This window comes from Hesperophylax consimilis, unplaced genomic scaffold (genome assembly GCF_061612785.1).
Source record: "Hesperophylax consimilis isolate HC1 unplaced genomic scaffold, BYU_Hcon_1.0 scaffold_277, whole genome shotgun sequence".
Lineage (NCBI taxonomy): Eukaryota > Metazoa > Arthropoda > Insecta > Trichoptera > Limnephilidae > Hesperophylax > Hesperophylax consimilis.
Window position 1 is genome coordinate 1 of NW_028301462.1, and position 22,002 is coordinate 22,002.

The 22,002-nt window shown below is 42.0% G+C and overlaps 1 protein-coding gene across 1 annotated transcript; it reads right to left on the reverse strand.

Moving 5' to 3' along the window:
• Positions 1–14,082: 14,082 nt before the first annotated feature.
• On the reverse strand, positions 14,083–14,643 carry Agxt (Alanine-glyoxylate aminotransferase). The gene is made up of 2 exons (XM_089650607.1): positions 14,394–14,643; positions 14,083–14,306 (listed from the first exon to the last, which is right to left on the reverse strand). The coding sequence occupies exons 1-2, from the start codon at positions 14,641–14,643 to the stop codon at positions 14,083–14,085; spliced, it is 474 nt and encodes a 157-aa protein (XP_089506733.1).
• Between the last annotated feature and the right edge of the window lie 7,359 nt (positions 14,644–22,002).

Here is a 22,002-nt window from a genome sequence, read left to right on the forward strand (position 1 = left end):
TTACAGGCTTTTTCAGATTTAGAGTAAAAACCCTCACAATGGCGAAAATTTAAATTTGAAAGCGCTAAGAAACGTGTTTCCACGTCGAGATCTTTTTCGGCTTTATTGAGTGCAGATTTCAGAAGTTCTTCAGAGGTGGAAAAACGCGGGTGCTCTTTGTCCATAGCAGTGGTGGACAGTCCTAGTACACGAATTTTACCTTCTTCGCGTTTTGGGTCGCGGCCAAGATTCGAACCTTTATTATAAGTGGCGCGCACGCGCTCGGACTCTTCCGAGATGTTCACGTAAAGTGAATCGTTTTCCATTTTTACTGGAAGCTTTGGAACGTTACCGCCGTTTGATGCCAGTGGTTCTACTGACGACGTCACAGCTTCGCCAGTTTTATGGTCAAACTGCCAATAGTGCCATGGACACTCAATGCAGCCTTTTTTCAGTTTACCTTTCGAAAGCGGTCCACCCATGTGGTTGCACTTATTATTCAGAACAGAAAATTCGCCTTTAAAATAAATGAGAACATATTTACGTTCGTTGAGTCGAGTTCTTTAATTCCATCGCTAGCCTCAAGTTCAATTGCGAGGTCTTTTATTTTTCCAATGAGAGTCCATTTCATGGTGGAAATAGTAAGACATAGAATTTGGCTTTGCAAATATATATTGGCAGGCTACGCCGTATTCCATATGACCCAATTAACTTAATTTTATTTTCCAAATTAAGTTAATTGCCTATCTGTATTTTTTAAAAAGAGATTTAGCCTTAAAGATGGCTTCTTCTTTACCTAAAAACTCCACTTTTTCTTGTTGCTCAGCAGTACCTAAATTCAATCTACCAGATGCAATGGCAAGATATATTTTGGGAGTCATGCGTATTGTAACGTCTGCTTTTTGAGGTAAGCCCTCGTAAGCCCGCATCACACCGTTTGATATTATTAGGTACGAGCTTTCGCTTCCCAAATCAAAGGCTATACAAAAAGTTAATTTTTGGATTTCTTGAGTTGCTATTATCCCAATCGACGCCTGAGCCGCCCAGCGAGGCAAAGCGAACTCACCAGTTATTTTACTTTTTTTTGACTTCAACCCCCAACGTTGAAGTAATGCAATGACTTCTCGTAGTTGGTCTGCATTTTCTGTCAGTTCATAGGCTTGAACCGATGCGGGAGGAGCGAGCGTTACTTTACGAATAATCTCATTTGCCTCCATATCTTTAAGGCGCTTCGTCAAAAGATTTGTTCCTATACCTGGCAAAGCTTCTAATAGGCTCATGAATCTTTTGGGGCCATAAGCGAACTCTCGTAGAATAAGAAGGGTCCAACGATCACCAATTAAGTCTAGCGCATAGGCCAAGCCACATGATTGACCATATGTTTTCTGAATTTGTGAGCTTTTCATACTTTCCCCAGCCTATTATCGGTGTGATTCAAAAAATACTTTATTTTTATATAGTAAAAACTTTATTATAATATAGTATGCCGGACAAATGAGAATGTCAAGAACACCTCAAACCTAAAAGGAGCTCTATGCATCACGTAAGATTGGTATTGGCCGCAAACGCAATAAGCTGTTTTATTTTTGGCTATTTGCTGTTTTTTAAGGAGAGTGATACAAGAATTTTTTTAGCAAGCGAACATGTACAATATTCTCTGATCTTGCAAATTCTTGGGGGCATTTTAATTCTGAACGGAGCTCATCTATCAGTTACAATTTTAAAAAAGAAATATTTCAGATCTCGAACTTAGCTATTTTGCATTTGGTGATTTCTTGTGGTCCTTTTTTACACCTATTATTGCATATGGACTCGATCTAGTTAGTACTCCAAAGGGTTGTGTTGCCATAGGAGCAACGAACATTCTCGTTTTATATTCGGTGCGCTACAGATAAGGTATTCAAGTAGTAGTAAAGTGATTGTAAAAGCAGTCGCGACATCACAGCTTACAAGGAAAGAACTTTGGGAAAAAATTTCTGCGATGGATAAGGTGTCATCTTATGTGCCCATAGTAAAAAATTCAATTTTACTAAAAGGAAATTCATGCGAAGTGGGGACCGAAAGAGCATGTATTTTTGCAAATGGTCAACGTCACAAAGAAAGAGTAATTCAAGTCGTAGATAATGAAGGTTTTGTTGTAGAGATTTTTGAGCACGAGCAACCGTTTCAATCGGCGATTAGCGAACTTTGGATACTGGAGCAAGGAAAATCAATTGTACCTTGAGATGAAGTATTCAGTTAAAGTTAATGGTGGAATTTTTGGAAAAGTACTTGGAGAATTATTTCTAAAGCCCTTCATACATTTAAATCTAAAGCAAATCGTAAAAGATTTTCTAGCAACGCTACCTAATGATGTATAGGTGAGGTGTAAGGACTTGAATTGCGGTCTTTTGATTAATTTCTACAAAGACTGCATAGTGGACGCCATTCTTGTTTTCATTCATTGCTGCAAGTGTCGCTAAAGGTTTTTAAATTTAAACTGAAAAATTTAAAAAGCATTCCTTATAGGTCCATCTGGGGGATGCAGTATGGGGGGGCGTCTTTTCGCATATAAGCGCCTTTAAAGTAAAGGCGCTTATTAAGTAACTCTATATTTGAGGGGAGCGCGTATCGGTTTTCTAATTTACATCATAGAATAAACTTGTGGCTTCTCCCATAGGCTTAAGATAGACCATTCAACCATGATGTATCAAGAAGGCCAAAAAGTAGAACTTGTTATAGATCGCGAAACACGCCTAGGTTTTGTGGCTGTTATCAATCAGGCCGATGAGGGCCTTCTTTATCACAATGAAGTGTTCGAGCTTCTTGAGCCAGGAGATAAAGTTCCGGGTTACATCAAACTGATTCGTCCTAATGGACAGATTGATCTCGTATTGCAGCCTCTTGGGAAAGCGGCAGCAGAAGTAGTTGGTCAGAGAATCATCGAAGTTCTAAAATTGAATGATGGCTTTTTGCCACTAACGAGCAAAACCGACACAGAAGAGGTTTATCGCCTTTTAGGGCTCAGTAAAAAGAAATACAAATACGCTGTCAGCGATCTTTATAAAAAAGGGCTCGTTGCTCTAGGTAAAGACGGTATACGTTTAAGTACTGAGACTGATGTTAGTAAATAGTTTGTTATAATCTCAGCATTTACTTTATATTTTCTTCTCTGTTTTTAATTGCTCTTGAACAGATTTATTTTCCTTGTTAACTAAAAAATATGAAATTAATTATTAGCGCACTCATACTGTTTTCTTTGAATCCATCTGCATTTTGCCGATTTTGGTGATATCGACCTTATGGTCCGTGAAAGTATTGAGAATGATTTTCGCGAGCAAGGGCGAGAGGTAGATCTTGAGTCTCTGACTTACGAAAAAGACCCATCACTTTTGATTCGATTATGACTATCGAAACAGCCGTTAATGGCGTACAGGGGTTTACCAACGAATGGGGACTTCATTATTGTACAACTAAGATTAAAATTGTAAGTCCTGGGACGTATGAAGATCAGGGTTCGTTTTGTTTTTATGATACGGATTGATAATCGCTTCCTGCTCTTGACTGACTAACACACCACAACAAATTTCATGTAAAACGATGAATACAATGATTGCTCAAGGAAATTAAAGAGTAATCGTTGTTTTTTTATTTCAAATAGGTTGCAATTATAGATGTTCAAAACCAAGGAGGGTTTATGTGCAGGGGTCTTAAATTTATTCTTTTCATAACAAGTTTCATGTTTTTGTCTTCTGGTGCGTGGGCCGAAGATTTAAAAAAGTACATAGTTAATATCAAGCCAGAAAGTTATCGCCAAATTCAGCAGAACTATAGAAGTGGTGATGGATTTTTGGGTCTTCGTCAGAATTCAGTAAAATTCTTAAATAATTTGCAGATGGCTGTTGTGGAAATGACAGAAGAAACTGCAAAAAATCTTAAAAATAATCCATCTGTATTATTTGTTGAGGCCGATCAGATCATTCCGCAACCACATTATAAATTATTTTTAAATAATAAAAATTGGAATCGTTCGACAGTAAAGTTTGGAGAGTTAACTTGGGGTCTAAAGGCGATTGCGGCAGATAAGGCGTGGCCAGTCACTAAAGGCAGTGGTGTTCGCGTTCTTGTTTTAGATACAGGGATCGACGAAAAACATCCAGATCTTGCTGGTCGCTTTGAAAAAGCAAAAAGCTTTATGGGAACATCAACTGTTGACGATGTTGGGCACGGTACACATGTATCGGGAACTGTTCTTGCCGATGGCGTAGGATCGGGACTATTTGGTGTGGCTCCCGAGGCGAAGCTATTAATGGCAAAAGTATGTAATGCTTCTGGTTGCAGCACTACGGGTATCGTCCAAGGCGTGGATTGGGGTATTCAAGAAAAAGTAGATGTAATGAATTTATCTTTGGGCGGACCATTTCTTTCATCATCAGCAAAAACAGCTTATGATAGAGCTGAAAAAGCCGGAGTCGTGGTTGTAGCGGCGTCAGGGAATAGTGGAACAGGCAGTGTGTCTTTTCCGGCAGCTGTGAGCACAGTGGTTGCTGTAGGTTCGGTGAATCCTGATCTTACAAAATCTTCTTTTTCTCAGTGGGGTAAAGAGTTAGATGTTGTGGCTCCAGGGATGGATGTTTTATCTGCTGTTCCTCAAGGTTCAGGCAGAGAAGGATCGGCAGTACTTATTACTGCTAGTGGAAAAATCGAGATGAAAAACACAGCTTTTCAAAATTCTGATTCTGGTGCCAAGACAATCACTGGAGAGATCGTTTTTGCGGGCTTAGGTAAACCAGCAGATTTTACGAATTTGGATCTTACAGGCAAGATAGCACTTATCCAAAGAGGAGAGATCGCATTTGCTGAAAAAGTTACTAATGCTTTGAGTGCAAATGCGAGTGGCGTTTTAATTTTTAATAATGAGGCGGGTTTAATTACTGGTGGCTTACAAAATCCAGTAAAAATTCCTGTGCTAATGATTGAGCAAACGGTTGGTGCAGATTTAGCAGCGGCAAAAAATCCATCTACTGTTGAGATGGGTATCGTGGCATCTGACTACGCCTCTTTTGCAGGTACATCTATGGCTAGCCCGCACGTGGCAGGTCTTGCAGCCTTAGTGAAGGGCGCAAATAAAAATTTAACGCCAGCTCAAGTGAGAAATATTTTGAGCACAACTGCAAGTCCATTGCAGCCAAACCCGAACAATGAATTTGGTTCAGGTATTGTGAATGCAGAGAAAGCTGTTAATGCGGCTGCGGCATCAGTTGTGATACCTACAGCTGTTGGTTTCTAGTATTTGAATATGATCTCACTGTTCTAGAAACGGTGAGATCATATTTTTAGGATCTTATACACTTCCGAATTACACAGTTCAAAATCAATCAGTGGATTCGTATTAACTAAAAATTTCATCAAAGGCATACATATCACGTGGGTACTCATACCACGCTACAGGTTTGCCATTCTCGAAGCGCCACACGTGTACTGTGCGCAACTGCTTTCGGTTCGCCATTGCGGGTCAGGTGCGTGCTGGCTAAACATATGGCATGGCGATCAGAGGCCATGATGTCGTGAACCTCTAGTTTTAACGTGTTGGCAGATAATTCCATCATTGGTTCGATAAATTTTTTCGCAAAGGTCTCTTTGGTGAATTTTCCGGCCAATTTGCTTTTTCCCGCCAATTGAAACGTGATAGTGTCAGCGCATTTGCTCAACATAGCGTTTGTATCGCCAGCGGAATAGTCCGTGTAGATTTGTTGTAAAAGAATAGCATTTGGATGGTTCATAAATCTCCCTTTAAAAGTGGGAAGCTATCGCAGTCTATTGATTTTGGCTACATATTCATTACAGTGCTTTTTTTGTAGATTATTTGCTCTAATTAATTAAAGTAAGGGTATGTCTGCTGGTGATTGGAAAGAATTCTATAACGCTGCCAATGACGGTCACTTTGACCTTGTTCAGGTTCATGTTAAATTGGGAATTAACCTTAATTATCAACACCCAGAAATTCAAATGACGGCTCTAGTTGCAGCGATTAAAAATGGGCACACGGATATAGCTATGCTTTTGCTAGAAAATGGTGCCGATCCTAAATTAGAATCTTATTTTGATCATTTAACCCCCCTTGCAGCAGCCGTTAAATATAAAAACCAAACTGTGATAGCAGCTCTTGATAAAATGGGTATTCGCCAATCATGGTGGAATAAATTTTTTGTAGTCTAAAATTGATGATGCAGAGCTAGTTTTTTTGCTTGCTAAAGACTTTGGAAAGACCTGTGTGCCCAAGTTAAAAATTACTGACTTGTTTTCCTCAACAGGTTAATCTCGGCCAATGAATTTGCTCCAGCTCAATAATGGCTATAAACAGTATGGACCCAAGGTCCTTTTTGATGATGCGCGCTTTGCCATCAACGAAGGGGAGCATGTGGGTGTCATTGGGCCAAATGGTGCTGGTAAAACCACGCTGTTTAAAATTCTAGTCAATCAAATTTCATTGGATTCCGGTGAGCTTGTAAAATCACAGCGTTTGAGTATTGGCTATTTAGAGCAAGAAGCGCACGAGCCTGTAGATGTTTCAGCAGAAGAGCATTTGAGCAACACCTGCAGCACACCACTATGGGAGCTCAAACAACTGGGTACTGATCTTGGTTTGCTCGAGAGTCATTTTGCGGTGCCATTTCACCAATTGAGTGGTGGCTATCGCATGCGTATGAAATTATTGTCTTTGATTGGTCGTGAGCCCAACTTAATGCTGTTGGATGAACCGACAAACTTTTTAGATTTAGAAAGCATAATGGCTCTTGAGAAATTTCTACGCGATTACCAAGGCGCATTTATGTTGATTTCACATGATCGTGAGTTCTTAAGGCGAGTGACTGATCACACACTTGAAGTCGAAGGTGGGGAGATCACGAAATTTCCTGGTCATATAGATGATTACTTTGAGCAAAAGGCACAACTCCGTACAATTTTAGAGGCTCAAGCGGCCAATCAAGAGGCTAAGCGTAAACATTTACAAGACTTCATCGATCGCTTTGGTGCCAAAGCAACAAAGGCGGTCAAGCGCAGAGTCGTGCTAAGCAGCTCGATAAAATGGAAAAAATTGAAATCAAAGAGCTTCAGGTGCGAGCACAAATTAAAATTCCACCTCCAGTCTCTACTGGAAAAGAAATTTTAAACTTAAGAGGAGCGGCTCTCGGCTATCCCGAAAAAACCGTGATCTCCAGTTGTGATTTGCGTTTAGAAAAAGGTGTTCACTTGGTGTAGTTGGTTTTAACGGTGCTGGGAAGTCCACATTGTTAAAGTCGTTATCGGGTCGGTTAGGCTTACTTAAAGGCGAATTACAGCTCGGCTATCAAGTGAGTTTGTCATACTATGCGCAGCACGTGAGTGAGGAGCTCGACCCTAAAGACACGGTTTTTGATAGTTTACAGAAAGTGGCGAATAAAGACATCACAACTCAAGAGATATTGAGTTTGGCCGGTTCATTATTATTTTCTGGCGAGGCTGTTCAGAAAAAAGTAGCAGTGCTCTCTGGAGGCGAAAAATCTCGTGTGGCTCTCGGTCAAATTTTATTGCAACGAAGTCCCCTTATTCTTTTGGATGAGCCGACGAACCATTTAGATTTTGACACTGTTGAAGCTCTTACCATGGCACTTAAAAACTATGAGGGTACTGTTGTTGTTGTGAGCCACGATCGCAGTTTTATTGGGCGTGTTGCCACAAAAATTTTAGAAATCCGTGATGGGCGCGCAGAAATATATCCTGGCACTTATGATGATTACCTTTGGAGTTTGGAAAAAGGGTCGCTCAAGGTTCGATTTGAAAATCCAACTGCTGTTGTAGAAAAAAAATCAGAAAAGGTCTATACACCTGTTCCTGAAAAATCCAACTCTTGGGAGCAAAGTAAAAAATTAAAAAGTGAGATCAGAGATCTGCAGAGGCAGATTAAAAAGGGTGAAGAGAGTTTACAAAAACTCAGCCAACGTCTCGCTAGTCTTAACGAAGAGCTATTGACTTCACAAGGGTCGCGTATAGGCGAAATCAGTACAGAATTGAGCGCCTGTGCTCAACAGATTCAAGATCTCGAAGAGGCACTACTGGACCAGATGGAACGACTAGCTGTGGCAGAATCTAATTCTGGAAATTAGCTCTAGAAATCTAAAAAAATCGTATCCAATAGAGATGGAATTATTTAACATAGTTATCAATGAGCAAATTAACGCCTACCCGAATAAGCCGTGCCGTATTCAATCGATTTAATAAAGTCCTTGGACAGTCTTTAGGTTATCAATTCCAAAAGTATGATCCGAACTGGTTGCCTGTGGATTTTTCGGATGAAGATCGCGAAGTATTTAAATTTGTAAAGTCTTACACGCTGACGTCTCCAGAGCGTATTTTTTCACTACGCCAAGCCGTGAAGCATATATTTGATCACAAAGTTCAAGGTGCATTTGTAGAGTGTGGAGTTTGGCGTGGCGGAAGCATGATGGCTGCTGCAAAAACACTTTTGTCTTTGGGAGACAAAAGTAGAGACCTATTCTTATTTGATACTTTTGAGGGGATGACAGAGCCCACGGAATTTGATGTGGACCATGCAGGAGAATCTGCAACGACAAACTGGCAATCCTTAAATGAATGGGTAGCTGTATCCGAAGACCATGTCCGCGAAAATGTTTTGAAATCAGGTTATGACAAAACAAAAATTCATTTGATAAAAGGCAAAGTGGAAGACACATTGCCAGGAAAAGCTCCAGGTAAGATTGCTTTATTGAGATTAGATACAGATTGGTATGAGTCGACGAAGCATGAGCTCGAGCATTTATATCCTCGATTAGAAAAAGGTGGGGTTTTAATTATCGATGATTACGGTCACTTTGCAGGAGCACGCAAAGCTACTGATGAGTATTTTGCACGTCACGGAATAAATTTATTCCTTCATCGTATAGATTATACTGCTCGAATAGCAATTAAGAGTTAGTTGAGTTATGTCTGAAATCGTCATTGGTGGAATTTATCGTCATTACAAGAACAAACTGTACCGTGTGCTCAGTGTTGCAAAGCATACGGAGACTCTTGAAGATATTGTTGTGTACGAGGCACTTTATGAAAATCAAATCAGCTCTATTTGGGCTCGTCCACTCGCGATGTTTTTAGAGTCAATTTCTGTAGAGGGATATTCGGGGCCGCGTTTTGCACTTGAGACTACCAATGCTGTAGTTAATCAAAAGAACAATTAACTGTTGCACATCAAAACCGAAGTCGTTAAATACTTAAAAATAGTAGAGGTTTAAATGCAAAATTTAGAAGTAACAGATACACTTGTTGGAACGGGAACTGCTATCGAAAAAGGGGCATTGATCTCTTGCCACTACGAAGGCTTTTTGGAAGACGGTACAAAGTTTGATTCTTCCATTGATCGCGGACGTCCACTGGAATTTGTAGTAGGTGTTGGTCGTGTTATTAAGGGCTGGGACATGGGTCTTATGGGAATGCAGGTGGGCGGCAAGCGCACGTTGCATATTCCCTCTCATCTCGCTTATGGTGATCGCCAAGTGGGTGAATATATTTTACCTAATTCAAATTTAATTTTTCATATTGAGCTCGTAGATGTGCGATTGCGCGACTGATTTTGCTCTTTATTCATAAAAACGACGTCATCACAAATTAAGGCTACGAGTTAAAAGCAGACACGGGCGAAGAATCACCTTATTCTAGGCCGTATGATTTTTACTAAAAATGCGATTGAAAATAGAAAAAAGCGAGTGGCTTCGGCGTGGAGTGATGTCTTGACTGAGGGGGACTGCGTCCTCGTTTACGCAGGTGATCCGATCACAAAACCGGGTGGACTCGATCAGAATTATGATTTCTTGCCACATCCTTCATATTTTTGGCTTACAGGTTATCGTTTACCATCGGGTGTGGCGGCATATAGTAAAGATTTAGGATGGACTTTCTTTGTGCGTCCACTTAGTCAAGCGGAATTGGTTTGGGAAGGACCCGCAGAGTTTGAAGAAGCGGGAACTCATGTTTCGGAACTGGGATCATTTTTAAACAAACATAATTTTAAACGTATTTATTCGTTAGGACAAAAAAATCAATCGTCCATTGAACGTGGTGGAACGACTGATGAGTTATTTGTCATAAAAAGTCGTATGGACCAAGTTCGTCGTATAAAAGATGACGAAGAGATTGCTCTTGTAAAAAAAGTAGCGGCTATCGCCAACTTTGGTTATCAAAAGATGAGATCTATTCTGCGTCCGGGGATTACGGAGCGTGAATTTCAGATTGAGTATGAGTCCGAAATTTTTAAACGTGGTGCTCATGGTGTGCCGTATTCTACTCTTGTGGGCAGTGGGGCCAATGCTTCTGTACTGCACTCTATACCAACGCACAAAGTGATTGAAGCTGGTGATTGGATACTCGTCGACGCCGGTGCAGAGATGTACGACTACTGTGTTGATATCACTCGTATGTTTTCGGCGAGTGGTAAATTTTCGTCGCAGCAGCAATCTATTGTGGATTTGGTAAAGAAGGCGCAACAAGAAGCCTTAGATCATGCACGCGCAGGCGTGCAGTGGCATTCTGTGCATGAGGCTTCGGCGCGAGTGATTGCCCAAGGATTAAAAGATTTAAATGTTATTAATGGAAGTGTGGATTCAGTGATTGAGTCGGGTGCGATCTCCATATTTTATCCTCATGGAGTCGGTCATTTGGTAGGTTTGCGCGTTCGCGACACGGGTCACGAAGAGAATCGTGCGCCTAAATCCTACTGTGGTGTTCGCATTCGTGTTGATTTTGAACTGCAGGAAAACTTTATGATCACTGTTGAACCCGGTTGTTATTTTATTAAACCACTAATCATGGATCAATCATTGCGCACGAAATACAAAGATTTGATCAATTGGTCAGAAGCAGAAAAATGGCTTCATCTAGGTGGCGTTCGTATCGAAGATGATGTTGTCATAACAAATTCAACCCCCATCAATCTCACCGCTATTGTCGAAAAATAATTCCGAAAAGGTGCCTGCTTCCTTTTCGGACTGCATGACGTCAATAGAAGTTTAAAAGGAAACACAAAGGGCTTGGAGATCGCATTCGTTAAATGCCTATGCCAAGAGCCCAATTTATATGTAATCCAGAACGCCCGTATCACATTACTGCTAGATGTATAAATAAAGATTGGTTTGGTATGTCTATGGATGAGGTTTGGTCTATTATGGAAGACTATCTCTATTTTATAAACAAAGCTTACAAGTTAGATATCTATAGTTTTGTGTTAATGAAGAACCACTTTCATTTGATTGCGAGAAGTCCCGAGGTCAATTTGAGCGAAGGAATGGCCTATTTTATGAGGCAGACTAGCCGTATGATTACAAAGTCGACTGGGCGGATTAATCAAACGTATGGTTCGAGATTTTTTCGTTCCTTGATTGATAGTGATCATCATTTCAGTACAGTTTATAAGTATGTCTATCGCAATCCTGTGGAGGCGTCTGTGGTACATAATGTTGAAGACTATCACTTCAGTACACTTAATGGTTTGTTGGGATTAAGTCGAATGAGAATTCCAGTAGTTGCAGATGCTTTACTTTTTCCGACTGTAGATAAAAATCTTCAATGGCTCAATAGTGCTCCACGAGTTGAGGATTTAGATTTAGTTCGAAAAGCTCTACGAAGAAATACATTCAAATTACCAAGGTGTGAAACCAATAAAAAGCCACACAGATTGAATTCGGAGTTTTATTAGTTCTCTAAGAAGTATGACTCGCAGCGGTCCGAAAAGGAAGCAGGCACTTTTTCTTTTTAGAAGATGGAGGGGACGCCGATGGATTCTACTCTGTCGGGGCCGACGGAGACGACATCTATGGGGACACCGACCGCGTCTTCGATAAACTTCACGTAGTCGCGGGCCTCTTGCGGGAGGTCTTTCAGCTGGCGGCAGTCGTTGATTCGGCTGTTCCAGCCTTTTAATTCTTTGTAAACGGGCTCGACATCAAGAGATGCAGCCGTAGAAAAAGTGTCTATAACTTGGCCGTTCACTTTGTAGCCTGTGCAGATCTTGATGGTGTCGAAGTTGTTAAGAACATCGAGCTTTGTAAGTACGATACTCGTTATACCATTCACGCGAACCGAGTATTTTAGAGCTACGAGATCGAGCCAGCCGCAGCGGCGTGGACGACCCGTTGTGGCGCCGAACTCCGCACCTTCGGAGCGGAGTTTTTCGCCCACTTCATTAACAAGTTCTGTGGGGAATGGGCCTTCGCCAACGCGAGTGCAGTAGGCCTTGGCGATGCCGACGACTTTGGTAATACTTTGCGGAGCGAGGCCTGTGCTGAGGCACGCCGAAGTACTAATCGTGGAAGAACTTGTAACGAAAGGGTATGAGCCGTGCATGATATCGAGTAACGTACCTTGCGCGCCTTCGAAGAGAATATTTTTATTTTGTTTTGCCCAAGCGTTTAATACATCGCTCATGTTGTCCATGAGGTAAGGCTTAAAGAATTCAGCCACTTTGAGCAATTTATCATGCAACTCATTCACATCGATTTTTGGAATTTTATAAAGATGTTCAAAGAGAGAGTTTTTCTCTTGTGCTAAAAGTTGTAAGCGTTCTTTTAATTTTGGTGAGAATAAATCTTGGAACAGTAGTGCGCGGCGAGATGCGCGATCTTCATACGCAGGGCCGATGCCGCGTTTAGTGGTTCCTAATTTAAATTGGCTTTCGCGAGCGGCATCCAGTTCTTTGTGGAACGGTAATACCAGTGTCGTTTGTCCCGCAATTTTAAAGCGCTCTGGAGACACAGAGTATCCAGCTGTGGCCACCATTTCCATTTCATTTTTGAGTTCGAAAGGATCAAGAACAACACCGCCACCGATGAAGCATTGAGTTTTGTCGTGAAGAATTCCCGATGGAATTAAGTGGAGTACAATTTTTTTACCATTAACTATGAGAGTGTGGCCGGCGTTGGCTCCGCCTTGGAAGCGCACAACAACATCTGTGTTTTTTGCGAAATAATCGACAAACTTTCCTTTGCCTTCATCTCCCCACTGAGAACCGACAATGATTACCGCTGGCATAAATCTCCCTCTGTTAACGACCAACCAGAAATACCTGACGAGGGAATTAAACTCAATCACGAAGCGGCGCGCAGGGGTGCTAAAATATGAGGCTAAATGAGTTTATCGGCCCAAAGCGTTTGCGGTGGCAATGTGTCGCTAGAGTTGCCTGTTTTTAGGTATTCCATGAGCTTGTCGACCGCCTCGTCAGAGGCGCGGGCAACGGATTCTATCGTGGTGGCTCCAATGTGCGGAGTCGAAAACATGTTTGGGTTTCTTACAAGTGTGGAGTCAGACGCTAGCGGCTCAGCTTCGAACACATCGAGGCCCGCAAGAAATGTGCGAAAGTGGGTGAGTTGATTTTGCAAAGAGTGGGTACACACAACAGCGCCACGAGACGCATTGATAACCATAGCGTGAGGAGCGAGCCACTCAAGTGTGGATTCTTTAATCATATGATAGGTCTCTTTTGTAAGTGGCACATGAAACGTAATGATGTCGGAGTTTCTAAAAGTTTCTTCAAGTCCCATGAAATCCACATTGGTGTACTTGTCTTGATCCACATAAGGGTCATGTACAAGAATTTTCATTCCAAATGCACGAGCGAGATGAGCGACGTGAGAACCTATGCGACCAAAACCAATGATGCCCAATGTTTTTCCGTAAAGTTCAAAGCCCATGAGTGGTTCGCGATCCCAATTGCCCATTTTGATATTGTCGCGAGCAATACCGTACCGGCGACTCGACGCGATCATAAGTCCTATGGTGTGTTCTGCGGCACTTATGGCATTGGCATTCGGCGTGTGCATCACAGTAATCTTCTTTTTCTCGCACAAGCGGAAATCGATGTGATCAAAGCCGCTAGTGGCTGAAATTATCACTTTGAGTTGGGGAAAGTTTTCTAGTGTTGAAGCATCAATGCGTGTTCCGCTGCGGAGAAGGAGTGCGTTTGTTGATGAGTAATGTTCTTTAAGAGAAGATATTGATGTCGCCGCAAAAACTTCTGTCAGCTTGCTATTTTGTAATCGCAATAGTGATTCGTGACTGAAGCGATTCACTACTAGCGTCTTAAACACTTTGAGTCTCCTTAAATGCTGAGTGAATAGCTTGAGCAGTCATTGTGAGATCATCAAGGGACATAAAGCCCATGTGGCCGACGCGTAAAACTTTACCTTTGAGTTGATCCTGTCCGCCCATCACCACAATGTCATATTTATCTTGTAAAAGAGTTTGCATCTTTGTGGTGTCAGCACCATGTATGTGTAAGCAGGAAAGGCTCGAACTCGGTGTTGCTGGAAACATTGTAATGTTTGGATTTAAAACAAGGCGACGAAAATGAGTGGCGCGTTCACTATGAGCGTTGAACCATGCATGCAAACCGGTTTTAAGAATGTGTTGGAGAACTAAATCTAGGCCGCGAATGATTGTTGTCGCAGAACTGAAGCGCGTTTGCAGCTTTTGATTTGCTGAATATTCCTCGACCAAGTTCCAATAATAAGTTTGTTGGGGTGCTGTAGTTTTTGTTTTTTCCCATGCTTTTTCGGAAAGACTCAGAAGAGATAAGCCGGTGGGAAGCATGAGCGCTTTTTGTGATCCGCCAATGAGAATATCAATTCCCCACTCATCCATGGGTAATGAAAACGCTCCTAAACCCGTGATCGCATCGCAAATTAAAAGTGTTTTTGATTTTTTCGTCATTGCCGCCAACTCTTTGACGGGCAGAAGCGAGCCTGTGCTTGTTTCGCAAGCTTGGCACAAAATAGCATCGGCATCAGCGTGAGCGAACAACATTTTTTTAAAATAATCTAAGTCCAAATCTTCTCCCCAAGAGACTTCAATGGGTACAGAGCGATAGCCCAATGTTTGAGCCATTTCATGCCAGCGTTGACCAAATTTTCCGGAAATTATGGAGATCACCTTTGCATTGCGAGGGAGTGAGTTAGTAAGTGCGGCTTCCATGGCTCCAGTGCCAGTTGCTGTTAGCAAAAAGCAATGGTTTTTCGTCTGAAAAAGCTGTTTTAAATTTTTTAATGTGCGCGCCAGAATGGCTTCGAACTCCACGGTACGGTGGTGAATCACTGGCTGCGCCAATTCCTTAAGCACCCACTCGGGTAATGGTACGGGGCCTGGAGTCATAAGACGATAGTTTTTCATGTAAAGAATTTCATTCTTGATAGCAGAAAAGTCAAAAGGTAGTTTATTGGGCTATGCAGGTTCATCTCAAATTGGGGTTTATGAGACACGGGGTAAAGCTTCTTGCGCTAACGGCAATGTTGTTTGTTAGCGCGTGCGCTTATCGCTTTGGTCCACACCAGCGCCAAATGCCTGGCGGCCATCAGAAAGTCTTCATCAAATTATTTGATAACCGCACTCAAGAAGTGGGTATCGAGCCCGATTGGACAAATGCATTCACTCAGGAATTGGCGCGTTCAGGATTAGCGACTGTGACGACAGAAGCAAATGCGGAGTTAACACTTGTGGGTGTGATTCACACCGTGGATTATCGTGCCAAAACGCCGATTCAGGTGAAGTCGGCTACTGGCGGTCCAGATAGAAGTATGTTTACAGAATATCAAACCGTTGTCACAATTGTCTTAATGGCAGTAGATAAGCAAGGGAAAGAATTGTGGCAAGGCCAGTTCAACGGCGAAAGAAACTACAAAGCTCCGCAGCTCACTACGTATGGTCTTCGTACGGCGAACCCTCTTTACAATCAAAATGCGCGTCGACAAACTATTGCAGCTATTGCCAAAGATGTGGCCTTCGAGGCTGTGAGTCGTATGACGGAGAATTTTTAATATGAGTTTCGATCCACGTACATTATGGCAAAACCTCTCGTCACATATGGCCCCAGTATATCTCATTTATGGCGAAGAAGAATTTTTTGTAAATGAGGCTTTGGGATTAATCGAGAAAGCTGTGTTGGGTGATAGAGGCCGTGATTTTAATTTTGATTCTTTTTATGGAAAAGAGTCTCCAGTATCGAACATTCTAGATGTATCTGAAACATTACCAATGATGGCCGAGCGCCGCTTAGTTATTGCTCGCGATGCGGATAAATGGTCAGAGTCGGATTGGTCTCAATTCGAAAATTATTTTGAGCGTCCATCTGAGAGCACAGTTTTAGTTTTAGTCATGAAGTCTATTGATAAGCGCAAGAAAGCGCATAAACGTTTGTTAGAAGTCACTGAAGCCTACGAAATGAAAAAACCTTACGACAATCAGATTCCATCTTGGATTCAGTACATCGTAAAAAAATGGAACAGCTCGATTGAGCCGGATGCCGTTTCTATGTTCCATCAGTTTGTTGGTTCGAACCTTACAGATGTGAACAACGAAGTTCAGAAGCTGGTGCAATACATTGGTTATGAACGAGCCATCACCTCAAAAGATGTTCTCTCTGTGGTTTCTAATATTCGCGTGCAATCAGTATTTGATTTATCCCGAGCTATCGGCGATTGCGATAAGGCTCGAGCATTATTGTGTTTATCACAACTGCTGTCCCATGGACAAAACGAAGTGGGAATTTTGGCTCTCGTAAGTCGTCATGTGCGTATATTGCGCTCAGTGAAAATGGCGAAGAAAGAGGGAGCAAAAGGTGCACAACTGGCATCAAGGGTGGGCGTGTCTCCGTATTTTTTAACCGAGTACGAACAGCAGGCACGTAACTGGAGCGAACAGAAAATCGAAAGAACATTCCGAGCCCTAATCGATGTGGATCGTGCTCTTAAATCATCTCCTATTTCGTCTCACATTTGGTTAGAAAACTTTGTGATCCAGACATGTGGATAATAACGACGTTCGCACTTCTCTGGGTGTGTATGGTTTCGGCAGCGGATACACGATTGTCTGTACGACAAACATTAGCCAATTTACAATTTCGCGATATTTCTAAAACAACCGAGAAAAAATGGACACCGGATGATGTGGATGTGTACGTTAAGGAATTATCATCCTATCTCAAAGACCCTAAGTGGACGCCGTACAAGCCGCTAAAAGATGTTCTTTTTCAATTGAGTTCGGACTACACATTAGAGGAAAGCGAAATGCAGCTTTCGTCTGGAAAAAAAGCAATTTATTATATTGCACGTAAGACGACTACTGCTTTGGATGGATCTGCACCAGCATTACAACTGGGGCTGCCTTCAATGACAGATTATCCACTTGGTGTTGAAATTAATATTTTGCCACAAAAATTATGGTTAGATAAAGGCGGAGTTGTAGTACTCACGCCGATCAATATCGAAGAGCCTATGGTGCTTGTGAGTGGGACTTCTCTTGAAAAGCAAAAGCTCTTTGAAAAATTAAGTGATCACTTCGCAGAAGTTGCGAAGCAGATTCTTAAGACAAAAAAAATAAAAACAATTCACTTCGAAGTCTCAGGAGATTTGTTTTACATAGGGCTTTATACATATGTACGCCATGGTGGTGCTTACAAGAAAGTTATTGCGGTGACACCGGAAACTGCCAATTTCGTATCGAGTACTGTTACTGAGCCGACACCTAAAACATGGCCAGATCCATTGATCCAAGACTGGTATAAAGATTTACTGGCGAAAGAGTTTAAAAAAAATAAAAAGTACCCTCATGTGCTCATAGCAACAGATTCGCAAAAAGCATTTGCAGCGCGGATGTCATTTGCATTGGCCCAACAACTTCGTTTACCGGTTGAGTACTTAGAAATCGCTCAATGGAGTACAAAAGACAAAGACGCAGAGACCGTGCGCTTTTATGCTACGAAATACAATTTTTTATTTAAGGATTAGATATTTAGGTCTGAGCCAACAACCGCGGATGGGTTTATATATCTGATGGGTAAATACGAAGAGCACACATAAAGAGTGCTCTCTCAATAATACTAATATTAGATTTTAGCGATCATTGCAGACAAACGACTCACTTTGCGTGAAACAGTTTCTCTTTTCATGACATTCTTTTTAGCAGCTTTGCTTGCAAGGCTTGAGTATGCTTTTAAAGCTTCTGTAGCTTTTGCTTTGTCTTTGCCTTCTGCGGCAGTTCTTACCTTTTTCTCGGCAGTGCGAACGGCGCTCATAGTTTTAGTATTGCGATCGCGACGAACGACAGCTTGTCTTGCTTTTTTTTCTGCGGACTTAATATTTGCCAAGGTAATTCCTCCAAAGTAATCTAAGAGATGAATACATAGTACAGAATGCGCATTAGCTCAAGACTTTTCAAAGGCAACAAGTGGATCAAAATACAACCTCTGTCGGCGCTCAAAAATCAAAAAATTCCGTAGTAAAATCAGCTATTTACTTTGCATTTGGCACCTTATTTAGTCGTTGTGCTGGTTTGATTCGTGAATCGGCTTTGATGGCTGTATTCGATACCACGGTCACGGATGCGTGGCAGGCGGCGTATCGTTTTCCTAATTTATTTCGCCGTGTATTCGGTGAAGGGGCACTTTCTGTCTGTTTTATACCTGTATACGTAGATGTTAAAACTCACAATCAAGAGCGAGCGCGAGCCCAGCTGACAGCGGGAATTTTAGGTCTACTATTGGTTATATTGGTGCCATTGACCGTAATTTTGATTGCCACTATGGATCAGATCATACCTTTTTGGATTGGTGGAAAAGGATTTGCACAAATACCTGGGAAAATTGAAATGACGGTTCAGATGACAAAGATCATGTTTCCGTTTTTGATTTTGGTGAGCTTGTACGCCTATCTTATGGCTTTGCTCAATGCACATAAAAAGTTCATGCTTACTGCTTTTGCGCCAAGTTTGTTGAACTTCTCAATAATTGCTTCGTTTGCGTATGCCTACACAACCAAGAATGTATCTCCAGTGACTTTGGGTTTTACAGTTCTGTTTGGTGGATTTTTACAAGTAGCAATACTGCTGCCTACCTTTTTTAAATTGAATATTCCTTTTGATTGGTCCATCAAAAATATTTGGTCGCCAGCAGTACGTCGTGTACTCAAAGCCTTTTTACCGAGTGTGTTGGGTTTGGGTATTATTCAAATTATGGCTTTGATCAATACCAATTTTGCAAGCGACCTTGCCGAAGGTTCTGTGACGTATATTGCTGCTGCTGACCGCTTGTTGGAACTTCCATTATCTCTAGTGGGAGTAAGTCTGGGTACGGCGCTGCTGCCGACACTTTCGGAGTTATGGAGCCAAAACAATCATCTTGGGTTTGCTGATGAGCTGCAAAAAAATCTACGCGCGCTTTTATTTCTATGTATTCCTGCAGCTGTTGGATTGTTTGTAACAGCACCGCTTACAGTATCCGTCATTTATGAGCATGGTCACTTTAGTGCAGAGGGTGTAGTTGCTGTAGCAAGTATTGTTAAAATGTATGCGATCACTTTGATAGCAGCTTCAGTCACACGCATTTTGAGCCAAGCTTATTTTGCTAAGAAAACACACTATTTCCTGCGCTGACATCGGCCGCAGGGCTTGTGATGCACTTGTTGTTGGCTCCGTATTTAATGTCGTTATATGGACTTCAAGGGTTGGTCGTTTCAACTGCACTTGCGACCATTGTTAATGGTGGCTTTTTGTTATTGGCTTTGATTTTTACAAAAAGATTTTATTTAAATGGAACATTCTTGCTATTTTTATTGAAGTGCCTATTGGCTGTGGGGCCAATGCACGTGGCTGCATATTTTCTCATGGATTATGTGCAAGTTAATAATTTTATTGAGAAAACATTTTTGCTTATTGCGATCATTCTTATCAGTCTGATCATTTATTTTTTGCTCACCGCAATCTTGCGTGTGCGTGAATGTACTCAAACTCTAAATATAATCAAACGTAAAATCGCTCGTTAAGGCGGATCGACATACTGTTTACTTACTGGAAAGAAGGGGTAGTCTATGCAGCAGTCGCCTGTGCTGCTCGTGATACATGTGGGAGCTGTTGCGGCATCTGCATATAATGTCGAGCATGAAAAAAACCAAGTGCCTGCTCCAGCTGGATCGAATGAATTGAATCGTCCGTCTGCGAGTATGGAGTTTCTACATAATTTATTCCCTGGTGCTCGCTCTTGGATATATTCTTTAAATTCTGCGGTTTTAATATTGTAGCCTGCGTCGACCTCGGCAATTTGAATATGAACTTCACAGCCAGCAGGAAGATTGTTTATTCGCATCTGATACGCATCAAGGTTTGTTGTAGTTTCATTGCCTGCGTAAAAACGGGATTCAGCTACAGTTCCAGAGCCACAAACTGTTGTGAGCCTTTCACAGGGTTGCCATTGAGTCGCTAGGTCTGTATTGGCCGCATGGTTACTGGGTATATAGTATCTGAATCCAGCATCTTCGACATAATGTGTGTTGAGTGTTCCACCTGGGTCGAACTCAGCACCAGTTGTATTGTGTGGATGTGGAAAATAAGGCATTGCGCGATTTATGATTTCAGCAGTGGGTGTCGCTGTAGTACTACCACCACAACCTGCCACTCCTAAGCAGTAATAGCTGCCAGCAGGATAGGAGAGGCCTGTTGCAAAGAGATCAGATCCAGGTGTATCGACTTCTTTGCCCTGCCAGTACACATGTCGCAACAGTTCCGTAGAATAAAATGTATTTCGCATTGGTAATTGAGTGCGAAACATAAAGCCATAGAGACCACTCATGGCCCCTGGAAATTGTGCAGCGTCGGACTGTAGCGCGTGTCGCCAACTGCCACCTGCAGACACGTGCCGTGAAATTCTGGTGGTCGAAAGATTGCGACACATATGAATACTTCCTTCACGTGTTCTTGTCATGCGGAAGGTAACATTGCGTGTGTCTGCGCCTTGGTCGCAGCCTTTGAATATGGGCGTATCATCAACAGGTATGGGTGAGGGGGCGGTTTGTCTATAGTCTGTATGGTTTAGCGTTTTGTATCTTGGTGGATTTGCAACGTTCGTTGTGATGATTGTAGAGTTGATGTCCTCTGGCGTGTTCGTGTCATTGATTGTTGTCTCATAGTCTTCAAATTCGAGAGTTTGATTATTATCCGTCTGCGTATTGTATTGAAATTTTTCTTGTACACGGCAAGATTTGAGATTTCCATTGCGATCATGATAGCGTACCGTAGCTGTGACAATGAATCCGAGATCAGATACAACACTTGTATCGATATTAAATACTTCTAAGCTTGCATCATTTGGGTGCGATAGATTAGCGCCACTGCCAAATTTGTTTTCTTGTAATGGGAGCCTTGTTCTTGCGAGCGTGTTTGCTTCACTGACATTAGGTGGTCGGATATCAACAGTGGCAGGGCACGTAGGAGCCCCACCGGTTGCAATGTTGTAAACTTGAATGCGTAAATTGGCATCGGCCGTAAAGGCCGTAGTGTTCAGTATACTGCTATTGGGTGATTGCACTATGGTTGCATTAGCATTGCTACCAGCTGCTGAACAGTATGCTGCCGAATTGCTGTTGTACAGTGCTTGTAATGTGTTCATGTAGCCCATTATTAAAAGCTCTGGTCGAATAGTCCATGAAGTCCCAGCGCCGTTGTTAACGTAAATTGGATCAGTCCAACGCTCTGTGAAATTCAGCCCATACTCTTGTGTGCTCCGCGAGAGTTGATCGAGGTCTGTATTTGCCGTGTAGTTGAATTGATTGAGGAGAAGTCGGCTATCGGGATAGTGTGCATTATAGCGCGAGTGACCTTTTTCTTTGATATTTGCAATAATTTTACTAGCTTCTGCAATACACGCATTTTGTTTTTGAACTTGGCCACTAAAAGTATTTTTCGTTTCTGTGCCACTAATAAACGTCAGCGTGCTAGCCAAAATAATGGCAAGAATGGCCGATGCGATCATCACTTCGATTAAAGAAAAACCTGAATGTACACGCTGTCGTTTCATTGCTTCACTTATCGGTATTTTGTTAAAAAAATAGAGAACATAGGCCCTTTTAATTTAAAAGTTAGTATCAAAACGAAACAGTTTGTAGGGTGGGTGCAGAAAACCAATGGGCTCGACATTCGTCTGCGCGATATCGAGATAGGATGTGGGCACGGCAAAGCTGT

Bases quoted from the DNA above. Each gene is read 5' to 3' on its own strand.
- Agxt (XM_089650607.1), bottom strand. From the start codon at position 14,643: ATGGATGAGTGGGGAATTGATATTCTCATTGGCGGATCACAAAAAGCG. The intron at 14,307-14,393 runs GTTTGCATGCAT...CAATGTTTCCAG, and splicing joins CCAACACATTCTTAAAACCG to CAACACCGAGTTCGAGCCTT.